This window comes from Phascolarctos cinereus, unplaced genomic scaffold, assembly GCF_003287225.1.
Source record: "Phascolarctos cinereus isolate Bilbo 61053 unplaced genomic scaffold, phaCin_HiC Scaffold_4;HRSCAF=312, whole genome shotgun sequence".
In the NCBI taxonomy this organism is placed as follows: Eukaryota; Metazoa; Chordata; class Mammalia; order Diprotodontia; family Phascolarctidae; genus Phascolarctos; species Phascolarctos cinereus.
In genome coordinates, this window is record NW_027555847.1 from 582466202 (window position 1) to 582491499 (window position 25298).

The window sequence follows — 25298 nt, forward strand, 5'->3', positions numbered from 1 at the left end:
AAGGAAGAGAATCTTGCCTCACCTCAGAGAGATCCCTGAAATCCCACTCTGATCAGCTGCTTGATCCCCCCACTCTCTGTGGGCTGAGAGCTCCAGAAACCACTGCTGTCACTGTGGCCACCACCCTGAGGCTGCACTAGGGCCAGGACTTGACCGTGCTTCTCTCTCACCCAGGTCTAACAGACCTTTCCCAATGACCTCCTAAATTTTCTTTGCTGCATGTGATTCAGTCCTCTTCCATCCCAGCACTCTGCTTCCGGTGTGGAAGGTGTACTGTCACAAACTGGTTCATCTCTTCTTAAGCAGTCTGTGCCCTGCCGCTCTACTCCTAGGAGCTCACCGTATTGGTTCTGGAGTTAGTGTGCATGCACAACTGGTGTTAGCCTTATTGCTACTCATAAATTCCAAGTTCAGGTGCCTCAGTCTCCTTAGAAACAGGAATTTTAGGCCTGCATGCAATACCATGCCCAGCTTACTGATATCTTTTTAGAAATAAGTTTTACTGATTATATATATATGTGTATATATATATATATATATATATGTACATATGTATGTATACATATATATTGTTTTTACATAGCCATGTTTTCCCTTTATCCTTCCTCTTTGCCACTCCCTAAAAACCATCACTTATAACAAAAACTAAAAAAAAGGAAGAGAAAAAATTCAACAAAAATGTTTAAGACAGCAAAAAAAAAAATTGGATATTATATGCAATATGCCCATACCTGTAATTCCTGGCCTCTACGAGGGAAAAGGTTGGGAGGAAGTTTCTTTTCCTATCTGTTTTTTTGAGGCCAAATTTATTCTTTATAATTTCACTGTGTTTAGTTTTGAGAACTAATCAAAATGGAATGTTGTGAAATTGTGGGGTTTTTTTCCATTCTCATTGCTGTAGTCATTATATATGATGTTTTCCTGGCTCTGCTTACTTCACTTTGCATCAGTTCATGTAAATCTTACTATCTTTTTCTCTATTCATCATTTTTGTCATCTCTTAGATAAGAATAATAATATCCCTTTCCAGTGTGATACCATGATACATTTAGCCATTCCTCAGTCAACTGACATCTACTTTATTTTCTCCCTTGCTACCACAAAAAATATACTGCTATTAATATTTTGGTATATAAAGTGACTTTCTTCTTATTAATGACCTCCTTGGGGATATACTTAGTAGTGAAATCTCTGAGTCAAAGAATATGGCCTTTTTGTCCCTTTATTTGCATAGTTCCAAATTTCTTTCCAGGATGATTGTATCAATCCATAGCCCCACCCATAGTGTCTTAGTTCTACAGCCCTTCCAACATCAACTATTTCCATTACTTGTCGGTTTTGCACAGTCACTGAATATGAGATAAAACCTCTGGATTGTTTTCATTTGCATTTCTTTTATTGCTAGTAATTTGGAGTGTTCTTTCAAATGATTGACAGTTGTTTGCAGTTCTTCATTTGAGAACTATTTGTTTATATCCTTTGACTACTTCTTTGCTGGGAAATGGCATTTGGTCTTAAATAACAAAAACATTTTTTTCTCTGATACTGTATTATATATTTTTGTCAGTGCTTAAGAAAAGTATTTAAATGATTCACTTCAACAAACATTTACTAAATTGTAAGTGTTTGCAAGGCACTGAGCCAAGCACTGCGGATACAAAGTCAAAAATTAAACACTCTGCCTTCAAGGAGCATACATTCTGCTGGACTTCATTCATAATTACAATTTACGAATAATAGCAATTTTTATAGTTGAATTTCAAAAGGTTTTTTCCTCCAGTTTATTTCTGTTGGCCCTTAGGGCTGAAATATTCTCTAAAAATAACAACCATCTTATAATATATCTGAAGAAAGAGGCAGAATCTGGATTGAAGTTTTATTTGGAACTCAACAAAAGTTTTTTAAAAATTGATCTTTAAAGTATTTCCCAAGTTCTTCCTTATGGGTTTGTAATATCACAGAAAAACCTATGATTAGATCATGGGCAGTTCTTTTGATGTGACAGTGGTTGGATAGAGCAGTTTGGGGATTTCTTTTACCAATCCTTCAGTCTGTTTCTAAAGCAAATTAACTAACTCATTTTGTAAAGAAAACCTTTGGAGTGGAATTGCTGTAATATTTTTTGTTATTAGTCCTGTTGTCTAGTGAAAGAAAGAAAGAGAGAAAGAAAGAAAGAAAGAAAGAAAGAAAGAAAGAAAGAAAAAAGAAAGAAAGAAAGAAAGAAAGAAAGAAGGATGAAAAAAGAAAAGGAAGGAAAGGGAAGAAGAAAGAGAAAGAAGAAGCAAATATAGGAGGAAGAGAGGAATGAAGGAAGGAAAGAAGATAGGAAGGTAGGAATGTAGGAAGAAGGGAAAGAAGGTCTTCTTGGTTATCTGTATCGATGTCTCACAACTATTTTAGTCAAGAAGTTATTACTTATGTTTAGCTTAAATCTTTCCAGCTGCAATTTGAGCTTGAGGAAACCCAAAACAACTAGAAGCATTGTCTTCACTTCTAAGTAAATGACACAAAAAATTAGCCATTAATAAAGGAAGCAAGGGAAGAGAAGAGAAGGAAGGGACAGGAGGGAGGAAAAAAGGAGAGACAAAAAGAGAGAGAGAGAGAGAGAGAGAGAGAGAGAGAGAGAGAGAGAGAGAGAGAGAGAGCGCACAAGAGAAAGGGAGAAAGAAAGAAAGAGAAAAAGAGATAAAGAAGAAGTTCCTGCCAAGCAACAGTAGCAGCCAAGATGTATACGCCCCGTGCCGCTCCCCACAATGAGGCGCTAACTTCAAAGCCCGGTTGGGACCCTTGAAATGCCAGCGTTAATAAACATCCATGCCCTAGAAACGAGTTCTCCTCTGGAGGCAAGTCGCTTTTAAAAGCACCCTCCTTCTGCCCTCCCTGTGGCTTTTTGTGCCTGCTGCTAGTGTCTTCCAAGAACTGGAGAGGAGCTGGGGATTGTCTTCTGCCCATTTACTTCTGGAAATCTTCCCAATCTTCCCTGCTCTGAAGCAACCACAACACAGGGTTTCTCTCCTGGAGTTCATGGCGAGACACAGTTTCTTTGTCTGAGTGTTGCACGAGCAGAGGATGACAACAGGGAAGCCTACAGTGACAGGGCCTCCCCTTGTGCAAGTGAATAAATTAACTCAGGCCTTGTAAGGGGACTCTCCCTTTTTGACCTTATTTAACAGTAACGTTTTTGAGGGGCTATAAAATAATTGGATGACAGGATAGAAGGAATCTGCTGAAGCCGGCTAGTCTATTTTGTCTCTTGGTAGGATTGCATCCAGGGGTTTTTAATGTGGGGCTCAGGAACTTACCTTTTTCTTTTGATAACTGTATTTCAATAGAATTGGTTTCCTCTGTGATCCTGTGGATTTTATTTTATGCATTTAAAGACATTGTTCATAGAAGGGGCCCACCATACTGCCAAAGGTCTTGTGACACAAAGCAGTTTAAGAAACTTTGATAATCCTTTATATAAGATTGTCTAGCCCTTTTTTTAAAGTTGTCAGAGAGATATAAGGCCATAGACTTCCTTGATTATGCGTTTTGATGTCTCACAGCTTTTTCAGTCAGGAAGTTGTTACTAATGTTTAACCTAAATCTTTCCAACTATAGTTTGAGCCTGAGGAAACCAAGAGCAAATAGAACTTCTATGACTAAAGCATTGTCTTCACCTCTGAGTAAATGACACAGAAAATCGTCCATTAAGAATGTCAACATGAAAAACAATGTTCAATTGAAAATTGCCAACGTGAAACAGTTTTGCAATTTCAGATTGAAATCCTACCCTTCCCCCTTCCCCACAAGCACACAGAATGCCTGCCAGGTAACACTTTAAACTGTTAATAAGCTTTTAATTGTTTCTTATGATGAAGTTAGGTTTGTGCAGTGGATAGAGTGCTGCCCTGAGTAAAAAATCTAGCCTCAGAGATGTACTGATCCCTTGGGAAAATCACTTAACTTCTGTTTGCTTCAGTTTCTTTATCTTTAAAATGGAGATGATAATAGGACATACCTGACAGGGATGTTGTGAGATTTAAATAATAGCATGAAGTGTTTAGCCCAGTGTCTGTCACATGACAGGTGCTACATAAATGACAGCTATTATTATTATTATTATTATTATTATTACTAAAAGAATACTCTCAATTTTAAATTTTTCCCCTTGGCTAAAGTCATTTGATCCAGCCTACCTACTGAAGCCCTTATTAATGAAAGGAAATGATGTTTTGTGGGTAGCATATAGTATATGGTACTAGAGTTCCCTTGAGCCTTGTTATGCTTTGCTCCTTTTTAATCTTAAGTATGGAAATAAATTCTATACATTCTTTAGTATATCAAGGGCAATTTCAAAATATAAATAAAATCTGAGAAACATTTACTTTATATAGAGAACATGATGATTAGAATAAATACTCTGTACCAAATTTTATCTTGGTGAATCTTCATAACTTGTACCAGACATTTTGACTACTTGTACGGGGTGCCCAGACTGAAGTGTATTTTATGAACAGGTAATTGAGTTCTGCAACTAAGACTATTGTTACAGAGCAATTATCATATCCATTGGTAGAGGAAGTTTGCTCCCTGGGAGTTCCCTATACCAATAAAATGGCAGATATGAATTTTTTTAAAATTTGGCTTTTCATAAAATTCTTTGTTGCCAAATAAAACCACAGGTATAATTTTTTTAAATTCAGCTTTCCATAAAATTCTTCATTGCCAAATGTTGAGGGCTGATTGTTTCCATCTTCCTTTGTAAAAGAGAAAATGATTAGACAGTTTATTGCTGTTTATTTTGATGAGAGACTATAGTGGCATCATCATACCAGCAGCAGTGGCATTTTTGTTAAAACTCCCTAAAGGACTGCCCAGCAGTTTTCAAAGTTACAAATGCATACCATCCTTTATTGGGGAATCCCTTACACTTCAGGAATGGCTTGGGCATTGTTTAACCCTCAGAGAATACATAATTTCCCTCTACTTCACAACTTCATAAACCCTAATGTTCACAATGTTTTTTGCAACATTATTAAATTTTTATTTTTACTTTGGATGTGGGGTATATTGTCATCTAGAAGAAACTGACTTTTCATTGAAACTCGTGTGTTTACAATATTCTTTTATATTCCCAGTGGGTTATATTAGCAGGGAATCTTTGGAGATATGTTGACTTCTCTAGTTCAAGAACTCTTAATTTTAAGGATTTATCCCATACCGGGGGCATTTTTTAGAGTACAAAAAAAATATCAAGCACAAGGTTACAAAATTTTTTTTGGCTCCTTGGAGGAATTGAAAAGGAGAATACTCTGTCACTCTGTTTTTTTCTGACTGCTAGATTCTAGTCTTTTTACTATCTAAAATGGCTGTTTTTCCCCATCCACGTCTTTCAAGGATGGAGCTCTATCAACGCAGTGGAAATGACCCAGAAGCAGAGGTAGGAACATAGGAATTTGGCTGAAGTGGCAAATCATTTTGACTTGAGTAATATTTGTTTCCCAGTCTTGGCAAATAATGCACCTCTTGCGATGACAACTGGAGTTTAGAAGAAAACCACAAGGTAAATGAAAACTGTCTTCTAGTCATTATTCTTGGTCATGGAAAGGGGTGAGCTATTAAAGAGGAAAAAAAGAAAAGAAAACCACAAAAGAGAAGAAGAAAAATTCTGCAATTCATGCATTAGTCCTTTTGAATGAATACAAAATAAGATATTTCTCAAATTTTGTAATTCCAGAATGAAAAAAGATTGATTGTACAATGAACTTAACCAAATTGGAAAAATCTAACTCTATTTTTGTAACCACTGAAGTAGTTATGATCCAAATAGTACCCTAAACACCTAAAAAAAAATTAGTGTAAAAAACTACTGACGGGCAGTGCAAAAAAAGGTATGCTGGCTTGGAGTCGGGGTTTCCATCTTGCCTTTGCTTACATGTACCTAATGTATGACCTTGGGCAAGTCATGTAATCTCTCTGGGCCTCAGTTTCCTCATTTGTAAAATGAAGGAGTTCGACCAAATTGTTCCTAAGGCCCTTAACAGTCTTCAATGTGTAATCCTCTGGATCTGTTGCCTCCCACTGTACTCAGCTTACACCCAGTGAAAGATTTGGACACTTGGGAAAATGGAGCTCAGCATTGTTCCTGGATTAATTTTGTAGCATTGCTCCTTACCAGCGAGGCGGCCTTGTGGAAGTCATCTCTCTGAGTACGAGTTTCCTTATCTGTAAAATGAAAGGGTTGAATTAAGTGGTGTCTAAGGTTCCCTTTTATATCTTAATCCTAGAATTCTCTCAGGTTGAAGAAGAATGAACTATGAGTCCATAGTTACCCTGGACAACCATATTTTTGTGTGTGGCTACTTCATGGCTACCTACTTACTTCCCTCAAAGGATTTTACTTTAATAATATGACTTGTACTTTTAAAAAAATACCTGTTGCAAAAACACAAACAAAAAAACATTCCTGCTGTTTTGGCATTCTTTATTGAGAGTAACAGATTGCCAGTTTCTATATTGGCAAAGGATGGCATTTGCATTACTGCATAAGTAATTGAAAGGGGGTATGTTAAGCTGCAAACAATTCAAACAAAGTCCTTTCTTTACTGCTCAGTTCTCTAATAAGTTTGCCTGAAATGGAAAATATGGTGTGATTTTTCTTTCCTTGCCAAAACTGGTGGCAGCTTTCCTACCATTAAAAGATATTATTCCTACCACTGACAAATCCATCAGATTGTGAGCTCCTTGAGGGCAGCGACTGTCTTTTGCCTCTTTTTGTAACCCCAGAACTTAGCACAGTACATGGCACATAGTAAGCCCTTAATGTTCATTAACTGAAATATTCCTGGTAAATTTGAGAACTGGTTCCACTGTGAGGAGGTGTGACAGATGGGATCACAGAATCATAGGTGAACGGGACCTTGAAGGTGCTCTTGTTCACTTAGGCATGAGGAAACTGAAACACAAAGACGCCAAGTGTCCTACCCATGGCCGCACAGACAGTTAATAGCAGAACTGAGATTCAAACCTGAGTTCTGTAACTCCTACATTCAGTGCTCCTTTCCACTGTATCATGCTGCATTGGGCTTACAGATAATCCACTGTGTCAATCATCTCCAGACTTTATGTCTTTTGGCTAAAGGCCAAAAACTAATGGAGGGTCGAAATGATCTATCTTGCAAATGAAAATTTAGTGATGCCAATGCAGATATAAAGCAACATTGGTAACCTGATATAGCACATTATTATGAAATCAGCAGTCCTAGTGGACGAGTACCTCCTTATGTAAAAGTGCATCTACATCTGACTCTTAGTATCTTCCAACACTTAGTATCTAACTTATCCAACAAGGATTTCAAAATTCATTTCTAATTAACTGATTTTTTCTTGCAGATGATATAAGTTGCCTAATCCAAGTTAACATGTCAACCTAACCTGTTTTGTTTCCCACTTCTAGCAGTGATACTCATGAGTGGAATGTTATTTAATTTTAAATGGAAAGGTCATTTTTGTAGTTTCACTGGGAAGGTTTCCACACTCAGTGATCTGGTGAACTCAGGTAGCATGGTGAATCAAATGAGAATGTTTTGGTCACTGTGTTCACTTCAGAACATTTTATTCATGTGGAAATAAAAATGATGACTGTGTTGATAATAATAGCACATACATGTATTATGTATATTTACTTAAACATGCATGTCTTTTTAGACAGATGTGTGCATCTGCACATACATGTATTATGAAGCCTCTTTCGCTTCTGAAAGTCTTTGTTTCCTGTCCAGCATGCCAAAATTGCAAAATATACTTTGAGTCAAAAGACCCAGATTTGTTTGCATCCTGGTCTCATCGATTACTGGCCATGTAACTGGGAACTAGTAGTCACTTAATACAGCTAAGTGGATAGAACACTGGCCTGGAGTCAGGAAGACTCATCTTCCCGAGTTCAAATTTGCCCTTAGACATGTACTAGCTGTGTGACCCTGGGCAAGTCACTTAACTCTGTTTGTCTCAAGTGTCCTCATTTGTAAAATGAGCTAGAGAAGAAAATGGCAAACCACTCCAGGATCTTTGCCAAGAAAACACCAAATGGGATTACAAAGAGTCAGACATAACTGAAATATCTGAACAAGAAACAAAAAATTATTGGGCATCTAGGTGGCACAGTGGATAGAGCGCTAGGCCTGAAGTCAGAAAGTCTTATCTTCCTGAATTCAAATCCGGCCATAGACATTTACTAGCTTTATGACTCTGGGCAAGTCACTTAACCCTATTTGCCTCAGTTTCCTCATCTGTAAAATAAAGATATTATTAACACATGGTAACTATGGAGAAAGAATTGTATAAATTGTAAAGCTACATATGTCTATATGTGCACATGCGCACACCTACATATGTGTGTGTATGTGTGTGAACACACATATTTAGGTCTTTTAAATCAAAATATATTTGATTTTTGAAGTCCAGATCAGGAAACCAAAGGATCTCAGAATTGAGAGGAACCCCAAGTCATCTCGTCCAGCCTCCTATGCTGAAACAATAATCCCCTTTACAAATTCCCCATCAAATGGCCATCCAGTCTCCTCTGGAAGACTTCCAGAGAGGAAAAATTTTCTAATGGATGCAGGAGTAAAAGTTATATTCATTTCTTCTTCTAGCAAGAGGTTGAGACATTAGATCAGAAAGGAAGATATATAAAGTGAACCATTAGCTAAATAAATAGATAGCATTAATGAATGGGATTTGGTTTTTAAGACTATGGTACAAGATTACAGAATGATGGGCTGTTAAGTAAGGAAGGAGCATATTTCATGAGGACCAGAAAAACATATTTGGTTTAAACCTCCCAACCAGAATAACAAGACTTTAAATAAAAAATTGAGAGAAATGTCAAGATAAATCTATCAACCTAGATACCATAAAGGACAAAAAATGTGACGTGAAAATCACAATAGAGGAAGACAAGGATGATGGGGAACAAAAGGAACTAGTTTTTAAACTGGTTTTTAAATGCCTACCTGGACCAGTGGAGAGAGTATAAATGATAAACATAATGGACTTTTTAAAAATTAAATTTTATCAGTAACTTTGGGTTTTCTACCTTCACTCCTGAAGATATTGCTTTTCCTTTTCTATCCAGTGAACTCTTCTTTGTAACAATTAAAAAAAAAAGAAATGAAAAAAACAGTTTAGAGAAACTACTAATGCATCAGCTGAGTCAGACAGTATGTGTAATGTACCTCAACCATAATCTCGCACTTCTGTTTTCCTATTCTGTCTTTTACTGTTTGCACAAGTTCACATAAGTTCTCCAATGCTTCTCTGAATTCTCTGTATTAATAATTCTTTTAGAGTATCAGTAGCCTGTTACAATAATGCACCCCCATTTGTTGAGCCATTTCTCCACAGACATCCACTATGTTGTAATGTTTTGCTGTTACAAAAAGTACTGCTATAAATATTTTGTTATATATGGAATCTTGATTTTTTCCAAATCCTCATGGTAGCATGCCTCACAGTTAAAATCTCTGAGTCAAAGTGTATATATGGATATTTTAGTCACTTTATTAGAGTAATTCCAAATTGCCTTCCAGAATAGTTGGATCAATTCACAACTCCACCAACAATATATTTATGAGGATGTCTGCCTTTCCTCATAGACTAACTCTGTCTTTTTGTCATCTTTCCCAATTTTCTTTGTGTGAGAAAAAACCCAAGTTATTTTGATTTAAATTTTTAAATTATTAGTTATTTGGAGAAATCTGTTATATGATTGTTAATAGTTTCCAGTTATTCTTTTGTGAACCATTTGTTCATATCTTTTAAATACATATCCACTGAGGAATGTGATTTTGAATTTTTTAATATAAGGTAAATGCATCATTAGGGTCAGCTAGGCAGCATAGTGGATGGAGTGTTGGGCCTGGAGTCAGGAAGACTCATCTTTCTGAATTCAAATTTGGCCTCAGTCTCTTACTAGCTGTGTGACTCTGGGCAAGTCACTTAATCCTGTTTGCCTCAGTTTACTCATCTGTAAAGTGAACTGGAAAAGGAAATGGCAACTACTCTAGTATCTTTGACAAGAAAACCTCAAATAGGATCACAAAGAGTCAGACACAACTGAAACTACTGAACAACAACAACAAAAAATGTAACATTTATAAATCTCAGCAATACTTGATATGATAGGCCTCCTCTTAACAATGATGATGAGGATGGCTAACATTTATATAGCACCTGTTATATGCATTTATATAGCACTGATTATATCACCTGTCATGAAACTCATTATGCACCTCCCTCCTTTTATGGCAGAAGTGGGGATTATGGTTGAGGTACATTACACATGTTTTCTTACTCAGTTGGTGTGTTGGTTAGTTTCTTTGAACTGATTTTTTCTTCTCTCTTTTTTTTTTTTAAATTATGTTATAAATGATGTTTTGCAAAGGAAAGGAATATCTTTAGGAATGAAGGTATAAAACTGAAAGTTATTGATAAAATCAAGTTTTAATTATAAAAAAAATAAAAACAAGTTCATCATGTTTATTATTCTTGTTCTCTCCACTGGTGCAGTTAAGCATTTGAAAACCAGAAGTATAATTCCAGTTCTTTTTTCTTCCAACATCTTTCTCTTCTACTATTATGTTTTTCACATTACATTTGTCATCCTTTATAGTATCTGGTTTTATATTTTTATCTTGGCACTTTTCTCCTCATTCTTCACCCTGCTAAGTGCTGATAGTTATTATCTCATTCAGTCCTCACAACAACCATGGGAAGTAGGATTTATTATTATCCTCGTTTTACAAATGAGGAATCTGAGCCAGAGATTAGGTGACTTGTCCAGGGTCATGCAGTTAGTATCTGGGGCCAGATTCAAATTTGGGTCTTTCCAATTCCAGGCCCAGCGATCTATCTAGTGTGCTACCCACCTGCCTCTTGAATGGAATATAGTAATGGTAAGGTATGGTATGCTTTAAGAGGTAAAATTATGTCATGTATAGAATGTTCACTTTGGAGTCAGTAAAGCCTAGGAGCAAATCTACCTCTAGCACTTATTAGTTCTTTGAATCCAGCTACCCTCTTAAGGCCCTGTGCCTGAGGACATGTGTGTGAGATGATGTCCCTTGGCCTTACCTATTAAGTCATAGATAAATTGCAATGTGTCTTCGTGCAGGAAGCTTCCAAACCAGCAGTTCCTCATGCTGAAGAAATCGTAGACTCTTTGCATAAGCTGTGCTTGAAAAGAAACAGGAGAGGTAATTGACAAAACATAATTGTAATTTTTGAGGGCAAGCACTTGTATATAAGACATTCAGATGAAGATAAAAATGAGCGCGAAACAGGAATGATGTTCTTTTGATAATGTACACAGATTGTCAATGCCTTTCTGATCCAGATTCAGATCCTAAAACTACCGAAGATAGAAGTTTTAGTAATGATTGAGCCTCTCAACTCTTTAGACATATATTGTCATTCTGTTGAGGCACTGAAGGCTCAAGAAATTGAGTTGCTTTGCTATCAATTTTATTTCTCAAAAAGTTAAAGGAAGTTACAAATGGACTCAGTCACAATAAACCGAGAAGAGCTATTTGGTAAGGTGGAAGTGACAGGAACCTTAGGAGAAAGTGACCATTTTATCCCAGAGATTATGATGACCAGATAAGAGAACATAGCTAATAGAAGATATTCTAGATTTTGAAAGTGGACATTCAAAGACATGACACTATGGTTATAGTCTCAAGAAATTATGGAAAGATCTCAAAAATGATGTGATGAAAAAAGCTCAAATGATCCTAATGAAGATTTAAAAGATAAGTATTAAAAGAAACCATTGTGGCTGCATAGGAAACTCTCAGATATAATCAACAAAATCAGTTAGCAAACATTTATTAAGCATTTATTATGGGCTAAGCACTGGGGATACTAATACAAACAGAAAGTAGGACAGTTTTTGCCCTCAAGGGGCAGTCCCTCATTCTAATGGAGGAAGATAATATATAATAAGAAGACGAAAAGCAGGGGAGGAGGAAGGTACCCAGTGTGGAAGCATGGGAGAAAAATTCTGGGAAAAAATCAGAAGTGCAGCCTGGAGAGGAATGAATGGGTCTTCTCCTTTAAATGGAAGTTCTGCGAAGAACAGTCAAACCAAAGGCCACAGGACTAAAAAGTACTTCCACTGTGTGAATGCAGTAGGGAGTGCTGGATTTGGAATCAAAGCAATTGAGTTTGAATCCTGCTTCTGCTCCTGTCAACCTTTGTGATATCAGCCAAGTCACTTTACCTCTACTGATCCCATTCCTCACTCTTGAAATGAAGGACTTGGACAGATGGCCTCTATGGTCCCTTCCAGATCTAAATCTATCCTATTATCCTAAATGATGAAAGGAAGGAAATATAAAGAATATAAGAACAAATATATGATGTGACTTACAACATGTTATTAGGTGTTATTGTATTATTAAAATGCATTATTATATGGGTTATAACATATTATTAGGTATATTAGGGTGGCAGAACTCCTGAATGAGCTTATGATAAGCACAATAAAAAGAAATTTGTTAGGTATGTTCAGGGCAAAAAAGAACAAGGGAAAGATACATTTATTGCTTTTTCCAACTGGTGTGATTTTAACAAATTAAAAAAATTGAACTCTGATGTTCCTGCTATTTTCTGTGTCAAGGAAATTGATAATCATTGTAAATATAGAACAAATATAGTGAAATGGGAACTGAAAGTCAAGATAAATAGTAATGGAATCCTTAAAGTGAGTTCAAATCTGTTGGCTTAGATGCTGAATGACTTAGTCCTTGTCTCATTGTTTCTGGTCCCAGTTTCAAATTACCCATTCATATAGAACACTAATAGAAGAATGAAAGAAATGTGGTTGCTGAATTGCTTTCTACTGCATTAGATTGTAAGCTCCTTTAGGGCAGGGATTGCCCTACTACAGATTTTTGAGTGTTGTGTTTGGTGCTGGGTACCATATTTTAGGAAGAATGTTCACCAGCTGGAGACTTCCCAGAAGAGGATAATTGAAATGGGAAAGAGCCTCAAGATTATATGTCATAATAAGATTGATTGAGGGAACTGAGTATGTTTAGCCTGGAAAAAATTTAGGGGTGGGGCATCATAGCTGTCTTCATATGTTTGAAGGGATGACACTTGGAAGAGGGATTCAACTTACTCTTTTTTGGTTCCAGAACACAGGAATGGAAGGAATCAGTAAAAATTTCAAAGAAGCAAGTAAGTTAAAGCTTGATTTAGGAAAAGAGTTTTTCTAATAATTAGAGCTGTTCAAATATGAATTTAGGCTGCCTCCAAAGATAATGGGTTTCCTTCCAATGGAGGTTTTCAAACAAAGTCTGGCTGTGTGGTAGAGGGCATTTTTGTGGAGCTGTGAGTTTTTTGGATAACCTTTGAGATTTCTTCCAACCCTGACATTGTGCAATTCTACTTTCAATAATCTTTGAGGAAGAGTGGCAAATAGAAGGTCTGGAAGAATAGAGCTGAACAGTTATTATCCTGAGGGAAAAGGTAGATCCCAGAAAACTGTGGACTATCAGACTTAACACTGATTCCTGGTAAAACTGTAGAACAGATTATTTGGTATCTGTAGAATGCTAAAGAAACAGTCGTGCTGATTTAATCTCATTTCTTTTTTTAAAATTGTTTTTCTTTTTTTCACTGGTAGAACAGAGGAATGCTGAAACCAGTGCATCTTAATTTTAGCAAGACATTTGATAAAGTTCCTAATGTTATCTTTTCAAACAAAGTGAAAGATATGAGATCAATGATTATTACGGTAACAAGAATTCATACCTGCTTGTACAACCATTACCAAATAGTATTAATTTATGGATTCATGTGAACCTGGAGAGTTGTCTTAAGTGGCATATGGCAGGGCTCTTTTCTTGGTCTTCTTCTTTTCTTTCTTGTCTTCCTGCTCTCTCTCCCTCTCTTCTCTCTCCTTTTCTCCCTCTTTTTTCACACATGCACATTATTGACTTGGGAAAAGATAAATTATGTTCCTATCAAATTTACAGGTGATATAAATCTAGGAAGGGCTTTTAACCATTTACACAAGGAACAGAAAAGCCTAGAAATAAGAAATCTGGAAAAGAGAAGAAAGAGCCATCTAATAGCTGCCTTCAAAAACGTGAAAAGTTTTTATGTGGAACAGGGATCAGCTTTATTCTACGTGGCTCCAGAAAGCAAAGTCAGAGCTGACAGACAAAGTTATTTTCTAATTTCTAATGATGAGATCTCTACAAAAATTAAGGGGACTGTTTTGCAAAGTAATAACTTTCAATACCTAGAAGTGTTCAGAGAATGCTTGCTTGTCAGGAGGTAGAGAGTGTTGATGCAGAATAGTGTTTCTACCTCTGATCAAAGGTTGGAAAGATGACTCAAAATGTAGCCTACAATTCTAAGATTCTGGGTTAGTTATCTGAATGGCTTACCTGTCTTCTCTTTGTGCTATGAAGTCAACACATAGGATAACTATTGGATATGGTATCAATCAGTAAATCAGTAAGTATTTATTTTCCATTGTGGATCAGGCACTGTGCTAGGTGCTGGAAGCACAAATTTTAAAAAATAAAACATTTTTATTCACAAGTGTTTGGGGAAATATTCATACGCTGTAATTCAAATGTATTGTAATCATATGCCAGTGTTGACAAAATTCTTAGAAAATGGAATGCTCTATATGTGTTAAGATGGGGCAGTGGCACAGTACATAAAGTGTCCAGCCTGAAATCAGGAAGACTCAGCTTCCTGAGTTCAAATCTGACCAGATACTTACTAGCTGTGTGACCCTGGGCAAGTCACTTAACCCTGTTTGCCTCAGCTCATCTGTAAAATGAACTGGAGAAGGAAATGACAAACTCTGGTATCTTTGCCAAAAAAACCCCAAATGGGGTCACGAAGAGTCAGACATGACTGAAACAACAGAAAAACAAAAAAAAATGTGTTAAGACACAGTGAGGCACACTGTTTTTCTGGCAGAGATAGGGTGTCAGCCTGTGTTTTCTCACCGTGGATGAACTATTCAAAGGAGGGAATAGAGGATAGAAGAAGAATTCCTTGTCCTTCCCATTCTCACTAGCTCTTTCAGGACTCCATGCACTACTGCTTCACTCGTATGTTAATACGTTTGTGTAGATTGGACTGGGGAGTAATGCTGGGAGTGTTAGGGGAGGGCTAGATTTGGAGAACATTCTTTCAATAGTGATTCTTCCATACTCTTTCCCTCTCTCTCCCCCTGTGCATTTCTACTCAGAATATCAACTCCAAGAAGTCTTCTTTCAGGTGCTGTCAGAGGGAACAGAGCCAAAACAGTTGGGGCCTATATCTCTGAATCTCGGAGGGTCTCAAAAGATCCCTTTCTTTCCTTCGTGCCTGGGAAGACTCAAGCCCACCAGATGTGAAGGAATGAATTGGGTTCATCATTAGCAATGGGTTGCTGTCAATTTCCTTATTTTTTGGTTTCCTTGAATAATATATGGTTTTTATATACTATTGCTATTGTTATGTATTTGGACGTGTCTTTAAAAAATTTTTTTTTGGATTGGTTCCATTTCAAAATCGGGAAATTTACAACTTTAACTGAACTTTCCTTTTGCACCTAATTTTGTTTAAAAGGCTTGGGAACTTTACTTAGGAGCAAGCATAAAACAAATTGGTACAATGTGTTTCATGTCATATCAGCACTGATGTCGGTTTCTGACAAAGGGAGCTTTCAGTTCATGAATGGATCTTCCTATTCCTTATGGATAGCCTGGTGCTTCCTAATAACATGATCATTTTAGGAGCTCAGGAGCATTGCATTTGAATGGACTTACAGATGATGCCTGTCTGTCTTTGGTTCCCTAGATCGCCATGTTTGTGCTTCACCTGGGCAGTGCCACTTTCTTGCTAACAGAGCCTGTGATCAGTGCAATGACAACTGGAGCTGCCACCCATGTTGTGACCTCACAAGTCAAGTATCTCCTTGGAATGAAAATGCCTTATATCTCAGGACCATTGGGATTCTTTTATGTGAGTTTGTCATGTCCTTTTCACTTTTTTCTTTTTAATTTTGGTTTGTTTTCTTTTCACCTTCAATTTAGCGAGAAGAATATGGTTTATATTTGTATTAGAATCACAAATCTAGAGCTGGAAGGGACCCCAGAGGTCATCTAGCTCAACCTCCCTCATTTTGTTGATGAGGAAACTGAGTCCTAGGCAAGTTAAATGGACTGTCTAAGGTCACACAGGAAGTGACAGAACTGGAATTCAAACTCAGATCCCATGGCTTTAAGTTCAGTACTTTTTCCATTGAGAAATAATAATAATATTAACAATAATAATTAATACTGATATTTCTATAGTATTTTAAGGTTTGCAAAGGGCTTTTGCATGCATCATCTCATTGGAGTTTTACAGAAACTCATCAAGGTAGGTATTATAGTTATTATCATTCTAATTTTACAGTTGAGGAAACTGAGGTTCAAAGAGTTTAAGTGGCTTTGTTCAGAGTCACATAGTTTTTAAGTATCAGAGGCAGGAACAAGTTCAGGTATCCCAAACTACAAGTTCAACACTCTAACTACTTTGCTAAACTGTCTCTCTAGACACCTTTATTCAAATAAGATATTCTATGGTTTTTGAAATACAATTTAGAATGAGAAATAGTTCATTTAAAATTAATCACTTACAAGACAAACTAAAACCATACCATAATCGGGTAAGGATAAGAGCAAATGACTCTTCCGTTTTTCTTTTGCAGAATCAAACATGCTATTAAATTCACTCTTTAACCATCTAACCCAAGACTGACCCAGTTTCCTAACAAAACCATATGCCATATAAAATTCTTCCCGTGACTTTCAGCCAGATCCATGGTAAAACATTGGCAGAAGGAACCCCATCTTCAGACAGCCAGTTCAGCAGCAAGCCACCTGGCCCTGAGGGTCAAAGGGGTTATTAGGTTTTGTGCATTGATCTAATTTTCTCATGGAATTTGACTTAAAGAACCATGACTCTCCAGGAGTTCATAATTTTCCCTTACTGTGACACCTGCTGAGTAAGTGAAAGTATAGTCAAGCAAACTTTTGGGGTCAGCCAAACTTGCCTGGTAACTGCCTAATGTCTGCTAGTGATGCCAAGGATTATTTCATGATGTAATTCTTGGGTTCATCAGTGGTTGTGCAATGAAACCTGGCTCTGGAGCCTGAGAACTTGAAGTCAGATTCTGCCTTGGTTGCTATACTACATGGGTGACTTTGGGCAAATCACTTAACCCCTTGGGCCTCAGTGTCCTCAGCTGTAAAGTGGAAGAGGTGGAGGACCCTTCTAGCTCTAGAATGGTCTTATAAGCGTTTATAATGGATAAAGCAGGTTTGAGCAATAAGCCTGTCATTGGTCAGTCTGTTCTTTAAAGTCATTGTTATGGATGGATGTCACATGGACTGTGGAAATTAATGCCAGCATATAATCTTAATCATCTGCAAGACTTTAATTCAACAGACTGGAGACTGTCATCTAGGAGATGCCATATATAGAGGATTTTGTTTTCAAAGTGCTGATGAGTCAAGTCAAAAAGCAGTCATGAAGTACCTAGGATATACGTAGTACTGGGCCAAGAAGTAGGGATATGGAGAAAAACAAAACTAGCCCCTGCTTTCAAAGAGCTTTCAGTTAAGTGGGAAATGATGTGGTAGTGTCAGATCACGTGACAATGACTTGACCTCCTATCACTTTGTGGGGCTGGCATTTTGCTTTGAATTGACTGATCAAAGGCTGAAGGAGGCAAAAGTTGGGCACCACGCGCTATCAGAAAAACCTCATGGCCCAGGAATTTATTTAGCAATGCAAGGCTGATGACTGTCCTTGAAGTCTATTCCATGGGCAACACCCTGGCCAGGAATGCCTTTGTTTGATGGGGAAACTGGAAAACCAATCAAAAGGGCAACTTCTCCACTAAGAAGTCAAACACCAGGATTCATCATCAACTCAACTTCACACCCCAGATCAAACAAAAGCAAAGAATCTATATAGTTTATTCTGTGCTGAAATGCATAGGTCAGATGTCACATATGGCTTCTTCAGTGTTTTCATCAGAATAAAAAAAATCTTAGAATTTTAGAGTTGGAATAGACTTCAGCAACCATCTAGTTCTTTCCATACCCCAAAGAAACACAAATATAAAATATCCATTTAGTGATAATCTTAACTTTTCCTGATGAAAAACCCATTGCCTCATAAAGAAGCCCATTGTATTTTTGGATAGTTCAAGTTAATCTATGGAATATATTGAGTAGCAAATAGCTAATGGGATCACCAGTAATGAGGTTATGGAAATGAGGTTATGGTGGGTTTATTTCTTTGTTTGTGTTCAGACTTGTAATTCCATTGGTATGGGGAATCTTTGTTTTTTGTTGTGTTTTTTTTTTTGCTAGGCAGTGGGGTTGAGTGACTTGCCCAGGGTCACACAGCTAGTAAATATTATGTGTCTGAGGCTGGATTTGAACTCAGGTCCTCCTGAATCCAGAGCCAGTACTCTATCCACTGTGCCACCTAGCTGCCCCGGTATAGGGAATTTTCAATGAAGTAATTACCTCTACCAATGCAGATCTGTACCCCTTCTCTACAATTTATAGTCTTTGAGAGTCATGTAGAGCAATGAAAGGTTGTTATTTGCATAGAGTCATGTTAGTCATTTGTGTCACAAGCAAGATTTGAAATCAGGTTGTCTTGATTCCAAGGCTAGTTCTCTGTATTCATTGTATCTGCTCCCTAGTCAGCTTATCAAGTGCTTAATCAGTAGGCAATTGGATTGGGTTGTATATGTGGAGAATGGATGATCATGTTCCCAAGAAACTCAAACAGAACAGAAACTGAATTGAAGGTATGCTATAGGCAGGAAAAATAGCAATTTTTTTTTATCTAAACTATAGCATCAAAGAATATGACACTTTTGAGAAACTAGATCAAACTAGCAGGCAGCCGTGATGAGTAGGATAAGGTTTCTGTTGGTTGGTTGGTTGTTAAGCCAATTCTTCAGGTCCTAGGAAATGGACCCAAAATGGTAACGGGTTTTGCAGTCAGTGCCTGTTATCATCAATCCCAAGAGAGTTTGCCCATGTGTAGTAGATTGAAATGTTTCAACCACATGCAGATAATAGTTACCCTTCAGTATTAGAACTCCTGTCAGGGGGCTGAGCTGTTCTGACTGATGAGTAAGTGGAAGCAGACTCACCTAATCCACAAACCTGGCTGGGCCCAGACCAAATCACACTTCACATTCCATCCAGCCTTCCACATGGGCCACCTTCCCGCCTGTCTTGCCACCGCCTTTTATTTCTGTACATAGAGCAGCACCTTTTGATCTGGAACTCCTGAAATCATGCCCCTAGTCCCTGAGGCATAATCCACTCGGATTTGGAATTCTTATCCTGGAACTGAGCTGTTTTGATTGTTGAGTGAGTACAGACCTCCTCTCACGCTCTCCCTAGGGACATTGACTGCCCTGTGCACCAACTCACCATCCCTATGACTCCCTAGGCAAAGTCCCCCTTCCTGGCCATTACTTCTCCATCTATGGATGTCTATGGATATATCTGTCTATAGATATAGATATAGATAGATAGATATTTCCACCTTCTATCAGAATGTAAATGCTCTTCAAGTACAAAGACTATCTTACTTCTGTATTTGTATTCCCAATGCTTAGCACAATACCTGGCACCGAAAAAGTACTTAATGGATGTTTTTTCATTCACTTTTATTTATTCATTGGGTTAAAATTTGGGCAGAAGCAAAGCAGAGGTAGAACTTGGGACACTGTGATCAGTCTCACCAAGAGTTCCTGTAGTCTTCTAGGTATCTCACCAGAGATGGCCTATTATCTAGAAGGACTTCTAGTAATTCTGGGTGATAGGCCACTTATCTGCCTCATCCTCTGTGCTTCATCAGAAGTTACACCTATGCCATGCTGCTAGAACCCTGCTGAGTAGAACTGCCTTTTATCTCCTGTGAAGTCCCATTGTTAGTACCATATAATAATAATAGGTTAGTTCTGCCAGGCAGACACTTCAGAAAAGCACAATGGATCTGTTAACAGTTTTGTGATGTCTCTGACATGCTTTGGCAGGCCAAAAAAATGTTTGAACACTTTAGAAGTTCCTTTTCAAACATAAATCCTAGTTAACAGGCACATTATCTTAACAGAATTTTCCAAGACAACAAATTATATATTGTTTATTTATTTCATAGGTGGTATCTTTTTTTTTACATTTCAGTTTATTATTTATTTTTAATATTTTTTTCTTTTTAAATTTTGAGTTCCAAGTCCTCTGCCTCCCATGCCCTCCCATACCCACTGAGAAGGCAAGCAATATGATATCATTATGCCTGTGAAATCATGTAAAACATATTTCCACATTAGCCATAGGGTGATATCTTTAGAAAGCAGGACATAGTGGATTGAATGTGAGAATCCAGGAAGATCAGGGTTCAAATCTTGCTCCTGAGACTTGCCAGCTCTGTGACCAAAGGAATCACTTAACATCTTTGAGCTTCCGTCAACTTTCTATTACTCAAGTTATAAGTTATAAGCACTTTTGCTATCTTTGTCAGTGGATAGAGCTTCCGTGGTGACAGTACAGCACAAACAATTCTAGGTCCTTGACTTCTTGATATATCTTTAGAATCATTGAATCAAATATTTATTAAGTACCCACTAGTTCCAGGCACTATGCTAGGACTGGATATACAAAGATTCAAGTGAGACAATTCTTGCCCTCAACAAACTTCCATTCTAATAGACAGATGTGACATACATAGAGTTGAGTTGTCTTGATGGGTGAGGCAGTACAAATTCATCTAGCCTAATGCATCCCTTGACATGTGAAATTGTCATTTTATAGCCTTATTATGTAGGTGGCAAAGAAGATTGTATTTGGTTCTCAGATGAACACAGTGCCAAAAAAGTGAAAGTGATTTTTGACAGAACCACACAGTCTCAGAGTCTCAAGAGCTGTTTTGACCAACCCCTAGGTAGGTGATGTTACTTGTAAACCTCAAGAAATTGAGGACTCCCTATTCTCCCCATCTGCTCACTAAGGTGGTCCACAATGATCAAGAAAGTTTGTCCTTATCTTGAACTAACATCTGCCCAACTTCTAACTATTGTCCCTGCCCATGACCTCTGGGGCCAAATACAACCATTCTAATCTTTCTTTCACATGAAAATCCTTTAAATACTTAAATAGTGCTGGAAGCCTCTCTCCTATCATCCTGGTCTTCTTTTCTTTAGATAAAATTTTCCCATTCCACCTACTTAGCCTCATTTGACAACTAAGGTCTTGTAATAAAATGATAGTAGAATTAGAGATTTGAGGGCTTCGTGATGGCTGGCTCCAAGCTGAATTCATATTACTTTTAATTGAGGTGGTTTTCACCTTGCATTGTGATGATAAGATATTGAGAAGGGAAGTTTGTTGTTTATGAGAGTATAGAACTTTGGCCCATTTATACATACATGTACCCAGCTCCTGCCTGTTTTGAGGTTAACACAGTGAAATGTTGTTTCCTGGCATGTTGGTGGATGAGGTCATTGCTTAGTCAAAAACGTGTAGTTTGCTAAGAGTTATATTTAACCATGGAATACCTTACTGTGCATGGTTTATTATGGGGCAGTTGGAATGTCCTCATTAGTATAGTCAGTTTTAGAGTAATCAGTGCTAGAAATGAAAGCCTAAAGTTGCATCTGGATCACTTACCTAGGGGAGGTGAGAATAGATCCCCGTCTAGATCAGAGGCATGGGATTAAGTTTTGCAAATAAACCCTTATCACCTTTCATTTGGACTGTGGTAAAGGTATCTCAAATGGTTTTCTACTACCATTGTCCCTCCCATCCAAAGCGACTAGAGCAATCTTCTTAAGGTACAACTCAAATCACACCAACCCTTTTCTCAAAAACCTTCAATGTCTCCTGATTGTATATAGAATTAAATAAAAATATTATTCCTAGCATTCCAGGCTGTCCACAATTCATCTCCCACCTAACTTTTCTAACTTATTTCACAGCATTCCAGAAAAACTGGACTATTTGCCGAGCTTTAAATTTATTCCACCCCTACTATTTTCCATCTCTAAGATTCCTTTTCTCTCATCTTTACATTTTTAAAATAGTCAATCAATACATGTTTATTAAGTATTATTAAGGAAATAGTCAATCACCAATCAATCAATAAATGTTTTTTAAGCGCCTACTACTAGGTACTGTTGTAAGCACTGGGGACACAAAAAGAGGACAAAGACAATCCCTGCCCTCAGGGAGCTTACAATCAAACGGGGAGACAATTAAAAATATATATATATACACAAATCAAGCTATATATGTAGGATAAATAGGAAATAATTAACAGAGGGAAGGGACAAGGAGTTAAGAGGGGTTGGGAAAGACTTCTAGTAAAAGATGATATTTTGGTTAGGCCATAAAGGAAGCCAGAGAAATCAGCAGATGGAGCAAAGAAAAGAAAAGTATTTAAGGCATGGCAGATAGCCAGAGAAAAACCTGGAGCAGAGAAATAGAGCGATTTGTTTGTGGAACAGTCAGGAGACCGGTGTCATTGGATCAAAGAGTACATGCCGGGGAGTAAGGTGGATTTATTTTGTGTGATTTGCCCCCACTGAAGCCATGATGGCTCTTTGAGGTTACTGCATTTTAAAAAATCTATCTAGTAGGGGAGATAAACTATGTGCACAATTAACTGTTAAAAATTAGAATATGTATTTAGGAAAGATATAAACAGTTATGAAGTCCAAAGAGAAACAACTGCTTTCAACTAGGGGATAATGCGAGACCTTATAAAGGGGCTAGTTCCTGAATTAGACCTTATAGGATAAATAGTGTTTCCTTTTTTTTTTTTTTTTGGTCAGGGCTGCTAAACTGGTAGATCAGAGAAACCGTATAGATAAAATTTACCTACCTTCTTCAGCTTTACAAGTTCAAGATGGACCAATTATAGTTAGAGAACATTTTGCTTGAAAAAGCTCTGGGGTTTTTAGTGAATTACAAGCTCGATATGAATCAGTAGTATGATTTGGCATCCAAAAACACCAATACTATCTTAGTTTGCATTTTCCATGGAAGTCATAGTTTACAGGAGGAAGCAGATGATATAGTTTTGCTTTAGACAAATCACCTTTGGGGTATTGTATTCAGTGTTAGGAATCATAGTTTAGGAAAGACTGGAAAACATCGAAAGAAGGGAATCTTTCCCAGAATGGGAAAGATATTGAGTCTATGCCATATCAAGATCAGCTGAAGGAACTGAAGATGTTTATCCAGAAGAAGAGACATGATTGTCATTAAGTTTCTGAACAAGTGTTGTGTGGAAGAGGGATAGACTTATTTCATTTGGTGCCAAAGGACAAAATGAAGAACAAAAGTTGAGAAGATGTAGATTAAGGCTTAATGTCAGGAAAAACAAACAACTAGAACTATCCAGGATAGGAATGAGAAACCTCAAGAGATAATGAATGAATAAGGTCCCCCTCACTGGAAAATTCCAAGCAAAAGTCTGCATGGATTGCTGCTTCTCAACTGTCTGCTAGTGAGGATCCCTGTTGTGGTATGTATGGAGGGTGGGGTGGAAATTACGTGGCTTCTGAGATTCATTCTTATGGTGGAATACTTTGATGCTGTGATTTCTTGAAGTCAAGGGTTAGGTTTGTTAATCTTCATAAGGCATGGGGAGAGGAGAGGAGAGGAGAGAGAGAGAGAGAGAGAGAGAGAGAGAGAGAGGAGAGAGAAAGGAGAGAAGAGGAAGGAGAGAGAGATATCATACCAAAGAGTCAACTTGTGTAATCTTGACCTCTAGGTTGCAATGGAAAATCCTAGATAATTTTTTTTTTGTATAGGTTTTCAGTTTAAAGGAATATTGCCATCTATTGGGCATAAGAGAAACCTCAGTACAGACCAGTCTCATAAACTGTATGCTGTAATAAATACAAGAAAAAAAATGAGAGACAGTATTAGAGGCACAAAGAAAATACTTTTGTCTTGAGGATTCTGCTTTTATGTTAAATTCACATGTTCCTGACTTCCTTATAGAATAAAACATTTGCCTTATATTTTAGTGTATCTCCCAAAATAGGGGAAATTTTCACCTTTTAGAGTAATTTTTTAAAAAAAATCATTGAGAAATGATGAAGTATCACTTTATTGGAAAGGATGTTTTCCCCAAAAGGCACTATAAAAATTTCAAAAATTCCTAGCGCGTATTAGCACATGTGGAATTCTTTGAGATGGCGCCAGTATCTCAGTCAGCAGCAGCATACAATGAATTTGGCAAAGCTGGTTGCCATGACATCAGTTTTATATGCATACTGTAGTACATAATTGTGTACAGTTTTACATGTCAGACCATACATAGGGCCAAAGACAAGTTTGGCAATACATTCGAACTACCCTTCTTGGAAGTTTTATTTTTTTTTCCTTAAAAACATAGCATTTCACTACTGGAAAACAAGTTCATTTCCTCCCTTTAACCTCCCCTTCCCCCCAATACATTCCTCCACCCTTAATATACACACACTTAACTACAAACACTTTTCTGGTTTGGACACCCCTTAGGGCTGAAAAGCAGGAACCAAGAATGTTAATAAAGTGGGATGGAAACGTCAAAAGAGAAGCTGAGCCAATGAAACATTTTCTTTTATAGAGAATGAGATCACAATTAAATATGTACAAATGAGATTTCTATGTGGAGAACAAATCTCCTTTGAAGACATAGGACCTTTGGGATTTTGGAATAAAGAACGTGCTTTAGTGATTTATTAAATCCCACATTTTCTGTGCAGATATTGTGACATTCCTCTTGTGTATCACAGTATACCCCGAAAAATGGCTGGAATAAATGACAGGGTTGGGGAGGAGGAATTGCTGAGGTCCAGCTTGATTCAATCAGTGATGTGGGGAATAGACAATGTGGCAGGTCCAATTCGGACATGGAACAATTATATGGAATTTGTAACAAAGGTTACCCTAGTACTCTATATCAGAGAGCAAATGTTTTTGCAATTCAACCATCTTGGGCTATTCTTCCAACCCCCACAAGTCACTAAAAAAATGCATCACCACAAAATTTAGTATTCAAGTAATTCAACTTAAACTCATTTTTCTAAACAAGGGATGGCTGGATGCCACCTGGGCCTTGGAATGCTGAGTTGCAAGTTTGCTCCAAAAAGATTTCACATACCCATTCTGCCTCTGGCCTTTTAACTTATACTATGCTTCCCCCAGCTAAGATTTGGGTCTTAG

At 37.4% G+C, this 25298-nt stretch overlaps 1 protein-coding gene across 1 annotated transcript in view; it reads left to right on the forward strand.

The window, feature by feature from the left end:
- The window catches only part of SLC26A7 (solute carrier family 26 member 7), a 200047-nt gene that overhangs the window by 60280 nt on the left and 114469 nt on the right, over positions 1–25298 (forward strand). The window contains exon 4 of the mRNA XM_020972903.2: positions 15859–16023. Within this exon, the coding sequence (XP_020828562.1) occupies positions 15859–16023 (165 nt within the window). The remainder of the gene's footprint in view (positions 1–15858; positions 16024–25298) is intronic.